This window comes from Anser brachyrhynchus (genome assembly GCF_964034855.1).
Source record: "Anser brachyrhynchus genome assembly, chromosome: 2".
In the NCBI taxonomy this organism is placed as follows: Eukaryota; Metazoa; Chordata; class Aves; order Anseriformes; family Anatidae; genus Anser; species Anser brachyrhynchus.
The window spans coordinates 92,460,619-92,474,804 of NC_137695.1; the positions used below are offsets into that span (position 1 = coordinate 92,460,619).

The window sequence follows — 14,186 nt, forward strand, 5'->3', positions numbered from 1 at the left end:
AACCACCGTACACAGCTGATTTCCTGTCACTTGTTTTTAAAATGAGCTTTTTTTCCACTAAGCTTATAATTTAAAAAAAACCCTCTGCAGCTCACCACATTTTACGCTCACCGGCTGACAGCGGGTTATGCAAAAGAACTGCGACTCCTTCCCATGTCGTATTTCCACCTGCAAGAGTGTTGTCAAAGGTGACAGGGAGATTCGCGGAGACACCACAAATTATCAGAGCTTTTCTGAAGCCAGCACAGAGCCATCGCCCTGGCCCTGTTTTTGCAGATACTCAGAACTGGAGGCCAAGCTCTAGCTGGCCAGCCGGCACACCCAGCTCTAGGGCAGGGGTGCAGCCACGAGCTCCTCCACCACGGGACGGCCAGCAGCAGGCCTGCAGCAGCACGGGGCTGAAGCCCCGCAGATAGGAGGAACAAGCCAGTTGCTTTGAAGCTGCTATTGCCAAGCTGGGCTGGGACCCAGCTGCCTGCTCAGCCCCGTCCCCTCCCACAGGGGACAGCCCACGGTGCTGGAGAGGCCGCTCTCATCCGTCACCACCAATTATTCGCAGCGAGCCTCTTCCCTTCGGTTCTCCAGCAGATGTCTCATGGCTCAGACTCAGGAAAATCACTACATCCCCTCCTGGACGCACCGGACAAATCTTCCAGTGGCACAGAAAATGAAGAAGGAATTTGCCGTGTCCCTGTGAAGTCCAATTCTCCGTACGTGCCCAGTCACTCCAGCTGCCAGGCTGGGAACTCTCCTCTTTCACTGACACGTGCAAGCTGCCCAGGGGTGACGGCGACATCCACTACTCCTATGCACCTCTTTAAGCTGTGAGATGTTAGTTATTGCACACAACTCCCCAGCAGAATCGTTAGTGCTAATCAGACCACAGAGAAGAGGAGTCTCCCTTTGCCAGGAAGCTTATCCTCTCCAGATTCCAGCCTCATGAATCAGATTTCTGCTTAACTCATTTTGTCTGACACAAAACACAGCGGATACGTTCCACACAGAGCAGTAACAGTGGAAAATGGTGCAAGCATCTTTCTGGAGGGAAGAAACTAGTGTATCAAGTCCAGTTTGGTAGATTTCTTTCCTTCAGGCTCACAGAACTGGCCATGCAGGGGCTCTCTGCTGTCTGTTTTTAGCTTTCTTTCACTTCCTCACCACCCTGTTAAGAATGGGGCCTTTGTAAACACCTGCACCCCAGTTTAGGAAAGTATTATGGCTATGAGGGCAGTGGGAAGTATTTGCAAGGGTTTTGTAATGGGTTATATTTGCAAGGGTATTTGTATGTGTCTGTGGCAGATATAGGGACGTGCTCGATTCAAGTAATGTGTTGCAGATTCATCCCCCCCCCCCCCCCCCTCGGTTAAGCAAGATTTAATCTAGTAAAATGCACGGTGGTCACCTTTGGAAAATATATGACATGACAATACCAAACTGTACTGACATTAAAATAGAGCCCTACCTTTTCAGTGTCAGCATGTAGTGCATGCTGTTCGCCTACTCATCGCAGTAACCCGTCTGGTGCCTCTTTCCCTGTTTTTAATATTAGATTATCTGAGCATATAAAATCAAGCTGATAGAGTGAGTCACCTGATAGATTATTGCCTAGGGAAAAAAGCACAGGCTTGTCATTATATTTGCCAACAAAGCACCATGCACACCTATGGGGCTGTAAAGATAATAAGCATGAACTTGATTACTGCTAATATGCTCTGCTTCAGGTTTCAGACACACAATGTATTTCCTTTGTATAATAACTTTTTGTTCATTTCCTAAGATTGACAAAATACTTCAGAGAAATTAATCTGATGAATACAGGTTCGTTGCTCTCATTAAAAATTCCAGCCTTAGTACCAGAATAGCAATAAAAGTTATTGTTCAAAACCTAGCGCAGACCTGGGGCATTAAATGTGTCATCTCTTCCAGGTTAGTGGAATCAAGCACACGTCAGGTAAAATGGCACACTCCAGTGTTAATAAAAGAGTATGCTCAAGATTGCTAAAACGCCTTATTATTTTGAATACTACACCTATTTTTTTGCTTCTGTAGAGCTGAAAATAAGATTTTACTTCACACATGTATGTTATACATTCCCAGGAAGATCTGGGAGAGAGGGAACAGCACTATCTACTTAATCTTTGCCACACATATCATGGTTTTGCCATAAAATTGCTGTCTGGTAGTTGCTACTGCTGCTAAGCCTTTACATAGCAGAGAAAAAGAGAGAGAAGCAAATCAGAATCGCGTTATATTCTGATAATAGTCCATCTGGAACCTGGACACGGTTGTTCCCTCTACCCTGCCACAAGGAGCCTGTAGTTTCTCCCACTCTTTTTCCCAACATGCTTGTGGCACAGCAGCCTGACAGCTCTCCAAAAGGTTTGCACTCCCGTGGCTACGGGAACAGATTTAACGGCCTCACTTTGCTCCCAAGGAACGCCTTCCCACTGACTGTCTCTTGGGGTCGGCAAGACCAAGCTGCAAAAGGTCATCTGAGACAATGCCTTGAGAGAAACCTGCTCATTTTTCCTCTTCGTGGGCCAGAACACAGTTAGTTATGAATGCCAAATGCTGATTGAGAAATACTGGTGTGATTTCAGGCAACAGTTGGAGCGAATTACACAAGCAAGGTGCTACAGATTAAGCTGCGGGACTCCAGCCTGACCCCTTTCCTTCCAAAATGATGGAGAACGTTACCTGGGGCTCGGCACAGGACAGACTGTGCCTTGCTTTGCACAGAGCTAAGCCTGCCTCGCCAGCCTTTAGGCTGCAGGAAAGCCGGGTGAGCTTCCCCACCAGGAAGCCTTTGGAGGCAAACAGCATCCCACCCTTCTCCTGTCCCTGGGAGAAGGCCACCTAGTGAATTTGCCATCGGCCCTCACCCCAGGTCCATAAGGGCTTCTCCTCCAGTGGCAAAGGAAAAGCCCCTCTCTGATCAGGAGTGAAGGGGAGCTGGTATTACAAGGGAGGAAAAGTCAACAAGGAAGGGGGGAGGAAATAAAAGCAAGCATACTACAACGCTGAGTGGTGGAAAGAAGAAAGACAATTTGTCAGAGCTCAGCCACAACACATAAACAAATGCCACGGACAAAATCTGGAATGGTTGAGCAGCCACTCTGCACAGCTCCTACAGGCTTTTCAGACATGGGGGCTATGACTACTAGCTATTAAAGCAGCCTTAAAGGCCGATAGCTTCCTATGATCCCAGGTGGTTGCAAAACAACAGGAAGATAGGCACTGCCAGCCCGCCGTGTGTCACGACCACAGCTGATGTCAGCCCGCACGCTTGGGGCATGGTGGGGCTGCAATGATCCTTAGCTGCCTAGGGCTGTCCCCATAGCACGGCACCTCCTACAGAAAGCTTTTTATTTTTATATTTTTCCTGGGTAATTTCTCTGTAACGAAGCATAACAAAGTTGCCCAATATTGCTAGCTTTCTCCCAGAGTGAACTGTTGATTGAAGGGAGGTTGGGGAGCACTTCCTGCGGGACTATGATGGGAGGAAAGGTCCTGCCAACACCTGTTTAATAAATAAAATAAAAATGAATGAAAATGAAAAATAGTCTTAATGAAAGATTTAAAAAGAAAAGAAATAGAAAAGTCCAAGAAGGAATAGTGTCCCAAATAGCTCTGATAAACTTCAAAACTTTTTGTTATGTTCAGTGTTGAAAGAAAAGGGTTAATGAACAGCATTTCTGAAGCCAGAGAGAATTCCTTGTTTATTAATGGGAAAAGTTCAAAAGAGTAACCATACAGATTCTTTGTTATTTCATCCTGCAAAAGCAAAATCCTGATAAGAAAAATGCTTTGGCAAGAGCCCCATCACTGCTGCATACGTGATGGTTACTCTGGAAGAGGAAACAAGATCTAGCCTGTTGAAATGGTGCTGCAAACGCAGAAGAAAAGCAGGTTTTGCAGAGTGCTGGTTCTAGGCACTTCTGGAGACATTTGATTTATAGATGTGGATGGATAAGTTCTTGGGCTACTTCTGACAGAGTACCAGTGTGAGGAATGAAGGTAGAAAAGCCATGTCATCCTCACCATCTCTCTCTCCCCTACTCTCTGGCTTTAACACCGGCAGTGGGATGCAGAGGGGAATCATAAGGCCATTTGTCTCTGAAGCTGAGATCAATGGACAGCGCAGTGAAAAGCCATACCGGGGGGAAAAGAAACCTTATCCATAAGCCAGCAAGGTGAGCTAGTATTTCCACCCACGGTTTTGTAGGGGATTAGCTATTAGCAAAGATTTAACTAAGTTCTGCTTTGCCTGCACAGCTGCAGCGATAATAACAGGCACTCATCTTATAGATCTGCTGTACTTCCTCCACGGCGAGTCTGCGGCAGTGAATATAGCTCTGGGCTGTCCCTATATTACTGAAACTCACATCACTGTGATTCTGTTCCTTTTTATCCATTGCTATTAAGAAGAAAAATGAAAAAAATATTTCTTCTACTGAGACTCTGCTGTCGGTCTCCATGCCCACCATACATCATCTATCTCCTAGTTAGCTGGACTGCAGCAGTAAAAGTTCTGGACGAAGTGCAGGAAAAACCCCTGAAGATAGCTGAGAACACTTGATGATGAGTATTGCCTAACTCAGCTCCCTCTTGCAATCAGATTTTCATTTGATACCGTGGCTGGAAATCTCAAAATTGTTTTTGATTCTGACCTTACTCCTACCTGTCTCTTATTTACGTAGTTTTGTCACCTCCAGAAACTTTAAGCTTCATTATTTTATTTCGATTCCACAAATATTCAGTTTTAAGTCGCATGAACTCCCTGCATAAGGCTTGTAGAAAAGACTTATCCAAGGGTTTCAGGGCAACCCACAAGCTTCCGACCCTTTTTTTCTAACATAGATACAAAACATGCATCAGAACAGAAAATACAGGTTGATACCTTTTTTTTTTTTCCTTAATAGGAGATACCTCAGACTTCAGGACAGCTGAATGTCTGGCCTGGTAAAGGCTCTTAATGCTCTGTGTCCTACTCCAAACACCATTCCTGTGTGTTCCCAGCGTAGGAAGGAGGACAGAGTAGGTGGGTACCCACCACCTTCACGGCAATGCTGAGGACCCGCAGGGACTTTATTCACAGGTGGCGTGGAAACAAGCCAGCCACAGCATGTGAACACCAAGAGAAATGCATAAGGCAGTCTTGCTCTTTTGAGCTGTTGTGTGCTGATAATATGACACCAAATCAAACAAATAAACAAAGACGTCCAATTTGACCTTCTCCAGTTCTGGACAAAACAAGCATATTATCAAGGCGGGGGTGGCTTTCATCTCTCTTCCATCTAATACGTGCCTCCCTAGTAAACCTTTTACAGATCCCAGTGGTTTCTGTGAAGCAGAAACAAATGTTAAAACAAACACGTCCAAAGGAAAAGGTTTGAGGTTTGGTGGGTTTGTTTTTATCCCCCTCTTTATTCCTTTGTCCAGAAATGACAGAATTGGTTCCCAACATAGAACACAATTGTTTATGACAATCAGTTGACTTCACTGCTGCTGTGCCATCCAAAATGACTTTGTAATCTGGAAAAAAATAATTGTGCTGAGGAGAAAAGGAGCAGTGGCCATTTCCCAGGCTTTTTTGACCTTCTGAGTGAGAACTGGAACTTGCCTAGTGGTTAGATGCTAATCTGTCTACCCAGTGTGTGGGTGTGCTCTGAGTCACAGCCAACATGTGCACTCGCTTCTAAAACAGGGCTTCCTAAATATTTTTGTAAGGGTAACTTTTGTTTAGCTTTCACTTGGCAGAGTCCCACGTTGGGAATGGTCAATAGCTCAGGAAGGACCGTATGTCATATATGGAGCTACTAAGAGCGACTTTGAAAGTTTTCAGACCTTTTTGTCTTGAACTGAAGAAAACCCTGACACCCCTCCTACCACGAATTAAGATACTCCTTTTTTCTCACCCACTTGCCAGCAAACCACATCTGTCAGGCTTCGTGTGCAACAACAACTGTCTGTCCACAGCAAAGATAAACGCTGTCTTTTTTTTTTTTTTTTTTGGCATTTGCTGTATTTATCTCTTTAATACATGCCTGGTTACTAAAACTCAAGGGGCATTCTGCTGAGGACATTCCAGGCAAATGTAACTGTGCAAGTACTGAGCAAACAGGATGCAGTGGCCATATACAGGCAACAGGCACCGCCAAGATCTCTGCGAAGAGAAGTCGTTTTTTTATTGTTCTTCTTATTACATAACTGGGATAATGAACGTGTTTCAGTCAAAGCATCACAGGTGTTACAAATTGCTTTCTCTCTTAGAGGCCCTGTTATTAACCCAGTTACTGCTGGTAATAATACCTGCTGCTCAGTAAATAAGCCTGAAAAATGCACTGGGGCCAGATTCAATAAAGGGCTTAGGTGACTCAGCACAAGTTGTTGTAATACCCCGTACTTAAGATTGCAGGCCTTTGAGCAGAGTCTGAATCCGGAGCAACAGATCTATAAAGTGCACAAAGAGCGGTAAGTGCCTGCAATAACAGCCCCGAGCAGCTCAGCCGGCATCTGCTTGGACCTGGCCGATAATGGTGGCCTGGCATGGGGACCGACCTGAAAACCCACCTGGCAGACCTTTCCATCTGGATCCACAGGCCGGATCCCTTCCAAACACAGCCTTATCAACTTTTATTTTCCCCTTTTTTTTTTTTAAAAAAAAGGGAACTTCAACCCCCCACCACCCCCCAGGGATTATGCAATTAGCAGCTCTAAAGTAGGTCAGGGTGAGTGGGCTGGAGGGATACGTTCCTCATCCTCCAGCTGCAACTGTGCACAGCACAATTCAAGATTCATTAGTCCATAAAGAGAAAGAGCACATTAAGCAACCCAGTCATGTTTCCTCATGTCTAGGGCACTCACCTGGCATGAGGGCATCCAGCTTTCTGGCCCTTGTCTGCACTTGATTTTCTGTATTTTAACCAGCGGCTGTTTTATCTGAATTACAAAAAAAAAAAAAAAAGGAGGTCCCAGCAGGGGAACTGAAACGGAGGCCTGCCCTGAGGGAGCTCTGGCAGGGCAGGGACGGGGCTGCTCCGTGTCAGCAAGGCCTCACGCCCGCTGGGCAGGCTTTCTCTCTAGAGGTTGAGTAGATTTGGACCTGCTCATATAGGGAATGACAATTTCCATGTCCGGTACATAAATAATCTGGTCATCCTGTACTGCTAAGGTGGAGAAGAGGAACCATGTGTGTTTTGCATCGCAGCAGCAAACAGCAACAGCTGTGGTGTGTGATAAGGTGAGCAACGGGTGCTGAAAGCTGGGCAAGCTCTGAGGCCTGCTGTGGCACTGGCTGTCCCTCTAGGAGGTGCACCTCAGTCACATATGTACAAATTAAGGCTCGAGTTGCTCACACAGCTCCACCAGGACTGAGACAACTCAGGACATGCACAGAAGTGCAGCTCGAGGCTCCTGGTGAACTGAAGAGGCAAACAGCGAATAAATACTTGAAATAAAATCTCCACCGGCTTTGCTGGATTTTTAGTCTTAAGCATCTCAGTTGGGTCAAGTGCCAGATCCAAAAATCTGTTATGGATTTGACTCCTAGCTCCTTCCTACATGAGGAGAGAGGACAGAGTCCCCTGCAGACCAGATCATCTCTCTGGAAGGAAACCCCCTGCAAAGCTTTGCTCTCAGTTACCCCATTACAACTTTCGAGGTGGTGGTGGTGTTGCAGATGACAGCATAACTGGGCCAAAAATACAGCAGCAGAAGTGTGTTCTTTTGTTTGTTTGTTTTTGAGGCAAGGCCATGGTACGGTGAGGAAGAACGCAGGTAAGCAGACCCTGCCACTAGCAACAGCCCATGTGTCCACTGCAGCAGAGTCTGTGTCCCCTGGAAATCTCCAGTGTAGCATAAACCTCACAGATGTGATGAAGGAAATCACTCCAAAGAGCCAGAAAGCCTTCCAGACCCAGAAGCTAACCATTGGATGTGCCTTTGAGACACCAAGTGTATGCTGAGCAGTATGGCAAACATATTCCAGGCCCATTTTAAATTTCTTTCTGATGTTTTCTTCCTCAAGCTTCCCCCCCCCCCCCCCCATCTCCCCCCTTGCAAAGCTCGCTGTCCCTCAGAGCCTGTCCTCCTGCACGGGGAGCTGAACGCATCCAGCTGCTGGTAGCTTTCCTCTGCTTGCATTCCCACCCACGTTACCACAGCAGCAGGAACAGCAAAACATTAAACACGAGGACGCTGCGTGGGCAAAGTCCCTGAATCCTCCGGGTTCTTGAGCAGCCTGGATGCATCTGCCAAGCCCCTGCACATCTCGGGTGCTTGCTCCAGGTCCTTTTCTAGCTGAGTCTGGCACAATTCTGGGACAACTAGCACCATCTGTGTGCAGAATGAGTAGCTAGTGCTGGTTATACCCGTTTTATGTGTTTTTCAGAGGAGCATTTTAGTGGCCAGTCTCTGCAGGGTGAACATAAACAGTTTTCCCAAATACACTTCTCAGTCACCTTTGGGCAGCACAGTTGTGCTTACATTTTTACCTGGGCTCCACCCATGCGTTGCATAAGTCTTTCTTCCAGAAATAAGTCAACAGAGAGGAATTCACATGGAAATATCTCTTTCCACATGGCTTTCAGATGAGGAACATATGAAGAGCATGTGTATTACTTCTGCCTTGTTTTTGGTATATTTTTTATTCCTTTGGACATATAAAAAGTAAGGAATTAAATCAACTTCATTTCTTATTAGCTGACTACAGTTATAGATCGGGTTGACATGCACTGATGTGTTAATTTGGCACGTTATCAAAAATGAGAGCCAAAAAGTCTGACAGTCAGGCACCACGGTTCCCTGGAAAATAAGGAACTTAACTACTTAAATAAACCTTTTGTTTTGACAATTTGACAGGTCTGGTCAAGAACAGTTACTGTGTCAGGCCAGTATATTTTGATTTTTCCAAGACAGTCCATGGCATTTTGATGTAAAATGTTCATGCACAGGAACCTACAGGGTATGTGTTAGATGGCTTACAAATTGATTCACTGGCAGATCTTCAAGAGGTCCATGAGAAGATAAGTGGGGCTATTTCTCTCATAGTCCACCAGGGACCAGTTCTTAGGCTGAAATATGATTTGATATTACAGTCCACAATCCAAACAAAAAAAATTGAACGCCTTTCCCAGCAAATTTGTTGGGTGAGTCAAACAACCAGTGGGGTTGTTAATAGGGAATCACTCCTGCATTGAGGGTGATCATTTATTTAAATGGTCAAAGTGTATACTGATACAATCAAACAAGAGATTTTATATTTGAAAATAGTGAAGTGAGGATGAGCAAACATCTGGTAAAGCTGTTCCAGAGCAGAACATTTTAAAGACTCCTCCTTTGAAATTTGCCACTTCCTGAGCAAAAAAGTACTGAAAGGTTGGTCAACTAAAATGGAAATCTTGATCAGGCTACAAAGGAGGGCCAAAAATTGATCCAAAGATCAGAGGTCAGCCTTACCAAATGAAATTTAGGGTGCTCAACACACATGGCTTTTTTTGGCAAGTACAGAAAGAAGTGATTTAGAAATTGTGCAAAAGTGCTTAACACACTGGAAACATGGTTTGATAGCGTGCTTTCATCTGAAAAGCAAACATTCAGAAGGTAAAAGTAGAACAAGATTCAATTTCTCATCAGTCAGGCAAATAAAATATCAGAAAATTCTCTGTATAGTGGTAAGCTTGTTGTTACTTAGAATTTTTGTTTTGTTTTACAAAAAAGCTGTGCATGAGAAAAAATTTAAAACTTATAAAAGTAAACATTAAGACAAAGGGAGAAATAAATAAATAAAAAGTAGCTTCTATTATTTTCCTTTAAAATTTATGTTTGCAAGCAGCTATTTAGGAATATCTTGGACTATGTCATATACTTGAGAAGTTTGTTTACCCCTGCTCCAGAAGAAGCTGCATTTATTGCATACATTTTGCTTCTTAAGTGGTGTAAAAGCCATTTCAATGACTAACTGGGGTATTTGCCTTTGGAAACCATCTCTGTCAAGAAGGCCTAGGAGAAGGGCTTTGAAGAGATTGATGAGGAAAGTGTCGGGCTGAGCCTAGTTAGGCGGCTGTGCCTACACATGGTATGTGCACAAACAACATTGTTTTGGCAATTGATAATTTCGGAGACAGGAAAAAAAACCAGCAAGATCTGGTGACATCTTAGCCAGCGTGCTGCTGTTTCAGGACATTTCATCTTCCTGTTCTTGTTGTATCTATTATGAGACAAGCCTGCTGCATGACAAAAGTAAGTAGTCAGTAGTCTTCTCCATCTGCCTGGGTGACGTGAAACAGAGTGACAGACCACAGAAGGCCCCAACTCATGTTCACAGGAAAGAGTAGCGTCCAGCTGTGGAGTGAATACCCTGGCACTACAGCATTGTACCTTTACGGACCTATGGAAAACATGCTCTATGACTAACTATGGCCTAATCTTTCAGTCTTGTAACCATCCTGGTTTGTCTTAGAGGACCAAAAACAAAAATACAAACCAACCAAACCAACCAACCAACCAACCAAAGCCACACCATAAATGTCTTATTTTATTCCTTGAAAGACATTTAGGGAGACAAATAGCAGTAAGCAGAACCTGCATGGAAATATGCCGTCATGGACAGCTAGACACAATGGTTCAGGTATGAAGGTTCAAGTTTCTTGTTAACTTTGCATAGCAACAGATATGTAGCCCAAAGATGTACCAGATGTACTCCCAAAGATGTACAATGCCCGTCATGCTACAGCAGAAAGAATTTCTTTTAAGGATGAGTTTTGTCTTTATAAGCTAAGCTCTTCAATGGGCTGACGTTTTGGATCAGTCCACAAAAGCACGTAGCTTTGAGCTGAAATGCAGCAAAATGCTCACTGGGGGCATTTTGACCTTTTATGACTGGAATGGATACATTCAGTGCTCAATGTGTGTTTTTAACGTGTCAGAAACATGCACTACCTGTCCTTGGCAAGTGCTTAATGCCGTAAATGCAACGACGCTGCTCCTCCATGCAGTCCTCATGGAGCAGCTCCATTGGCTTCGGGGGGGATCACTGCTGACTCACACCACCAGAAGGTGTAATTAGAGGGCCCAGCTTGTCCATCCCGAGGTATTACACAGTTTCCTTCCTCCCATGGATTTATTTCCTTTGCGTTTGATTTGATATTTTCATGCATACTTTTCAGACCGTACAGTGCTGCATGTGTTGCAGCTGGCACATTCCTATGATCCCAAGAGCCAGAAAGATTGAGAAATCTTTCTCTCTTTTACACATGCAAAAACAATGACACACAGTATTAAGTTGTATACGGTATACAAAACCGAGCAGTCTGAGAGCTCCAGTCACCTTCTCTCTTCCGTGGAAGGCAATTGGATGTTTTTAACCCAGTATGGCTCTAGATTTTTTATTTTTATTTTTTTTTTTTCAACATGAAAATGAACAACAGGCAAGGGGAACCAAAAAAAAAAAAAAAATGGAAATCACTCCATGAAAGAGAAAACACCCACTTGTGATGTTTAGGTTACAGCAAGGCTAAACTTAGATCACTGATATCCTGCATATATAAAGCTTTATAAAAACCTCTAATAGCAACTAGTCAGCAGAAAAGAAAGCATCGCTGCCTTTTTATAATGCAAATATCACAGCTCCTGGTTCGGCTTAAGCCCTGTTGGAGTCATCCAGCTCCAAGAGGGCTGGTTCCTAGCTCGTCTCAGCAGGATGCTGCATGCAAGGGAGGATTTTAACTGTCATCTTCTGCATATGGGGCTTTTCAGGGAGGAGAAATCATCTCTCCATAGGCGGACTGCATCTTTGCTGACATCCCTGCCCTACCCTGCTCTTGATATCCAGTGGAAAACCCTGAGCAGAGACATTTTTACATCCAGAACAAAGCCGATCTGGAGTAAGCTCTAAATAACATCCTCTTTGCGTTGCCAAAACCAGCCTTCCCATTCGAAAGGCAAAGTATCTGGAGTTCAAAGAGAGAAGTTTTTCTTTGTGCTGAACTTTGCCCTGGCAGCGCACCGAAGTGGCTTCAGGACATACCAGTTCCGCTTCTACCTTCGCTTAGCGTTTTGTTGAGGCAGGCCCAGCCCAGGCTCGGCGCTCCTGCCTGCCTGGCGCACTCTTCGCTGGCACCTTGGGAACTGGTCTCCCGAAGTCTTTTAGCATTTTAAAAAACAGAATATACAGATTTTGTTCTTTTGTTCCTTCTAGCCCGTGTTACGTTTTCTAGTAAGAGAAATAACATTTCTCGTTCGCAAAGAAATTCTGCTACAGCTTCCTTTGGGACGGGGGGATGGATTTGGGAATCTTTCCACCATACCGTAAGTCTTAGCTGACATTTGGGTAAAGTTCTGGGCAGCTTGCGTTGTCAAAAAAAAATAAAAAAATAAAGGTGCTGTTGTTCTTAATCATATCTACTATTTTTTTTTTACTGTATCTTTCTAGAAAATGCTTTCCCAGCACCCCAGTCTGCCACTCCAGTTACTCAGAGGTAATCAAAGCCCATTGTCCACATTCTCCAACACACAAGCAGCCCTACGCCACAGCGCTTTGCTAATACAGGCAGAAAGTCAAAGATTAAAGCAAGTTTCCTCAAGATGCTTGTATATCAGAGTTCTTCATACAAGCATCCTTTCTTTTGCTTGCAAGTACACTAATCGTATTTCAATTGCATGCCTACAATATAAAGTTAATAGCTTCCTTATTTCCTCATTTTAGCATTTCCCCTCTACTCCCTCAGTCTTTTCAATTATAATGGCTAGATTGTTTCTTTCATTTCCTTTCTCCAGCGTCCTGGTTTCATTCCTTATACGAAATCACATTTGGTCACTTACACTTTTCCTGAGGATAAGCACACGACAGCAGCATCTCTTGCTCCACCATGGCGCCGTCTGTCAGAGAGTTCAGTGGTCTTCTGAATAGCGTTTCAAGGAAATATTTTGGAAACCTAAGCTCGCTCATGCAGGCTTCTGATCTTCCCCAGTCCTCTTGGCTTCTGTGTGCTGTCACATGTTATCCTCCCTCCTGAGGAACCTGTGAAACAGGTCTGGCAACACGCATCTTGTGTGTCAGAAGAGTTTTAATTGATTCATTGCAACAGGTACCCACCCTCATTAAAAAAAAAAAAAAAAGACGTTGAAAGGAGCCGTCTCTTAGCGCCTCATTTGAAATTACAGAACCTAAAATATGTCACAGCTGCTGCACTTTAAAGGGAAACTGCTTTGAGAATATGCAGGAAATAATTTAAAATCAGTCTTACGTGCCAAATAAACCGCAGCTAGCGGTATAATTCGGATGCTCCTGCACCGTGGGAGAGCAGCTATCCTTTCGCTATGCACCAAGGTGGCAAGGGCTGCCTCTGCATCTCCCCAAGGCACAACTTCTGGTGGGACAGAACAGCTCCACGTCTCTGCCACAGAGACCTCTGTGTCTCTGAACAGCACCTCTGATTGCTACTGATGTGAACAAACTACATGAGCCTGATTTCTGAGAAATGCATCACGAGGAACACAAGGCTAATGGCGTTTCAGTGCCTGCAGAGATGCCTTCTCCATGCAGCAGCCACAGAGGTCTCTCTGCCTTTCAGCAGACCCCATCTGGGGCTCAGCAAGGGGCCCCAGCGCTGCCCTGCAACCTCCTTGCAGCTCAGGTACCACTTATCTGCTGACCCCATGGCCAAGAGTGGTTGTAGCTGGGCCCTCGCTAGGCCCTGTGCCAATTTCACACCAGGGCACGTCAAGTAGCATCCCCATAGCAGTTTCCTACCGCTGTTGCTCCCACAAGCTGGTGGTACCATCGTCAAGTGCAAGCAAGGCAGTGGTTAGCAAGGAACCAAAAAGCAGGAGACGCGGGATTTACACCTGACTCTGCCTCTAATTTGTCCTGTCACCTTGGGCAAATTGCTTTAGCTCTCTCTGCTTCTGTTTCTCCATCTCTAACATGGATAATTATAGTTCCCTTTCTTTGGAAAACGCTTTGAAATCTGTGTACAAAATGCAGCATGAAAGAGGAAGTTATCATTATTGCACACTTGTTAAATATTGGGATGGGGCAGACAATAAGCAGCGAGCGTTTGAGATTTCGTGCATACGAAGTGTTATGTTGTAAGAGGACCATGACCTTATTGTCATGACCTTATTATTATGTTTAAAAAAATAATAATTTACAGAACTTGGCACAAATCCAGTTTCTGTTTTCA

The 14,186-nt window shown here is 44.6% G+C and overlaps 1 protein-coding gene across 2 annotated transcripts in view; it reads right to left on the reverse strand.

Moving 5' to 3' along the window:
* PTPN3 (protein tyrosine phosphatase non-receptor type 3) overlaps positions 1-13,010 on the reverse strand; it is a 167,352-nt gene extending 154,342 nt beyond the window's left edge. Inside the window, exon 1 of one of the 2 annotated variants that reach the window (XM_080583037.1) lies at positions 12,823-13,010. In XM_080583037.1, coding sequence (XP_080439163.1) covers positions 12,823-12,949 — 127 coding nt within the window. In that variant the 5' untranslated portion in view covers positions 12,950-13,010. The remainder of the gene's footprint in view (positions 1-12,822) is intronic. The other variant, XM_080583038.1, reaches the window with a different exon arrangement.
* Positions 13,011-14,186: the final 1,176 nt, after the last annotated feature.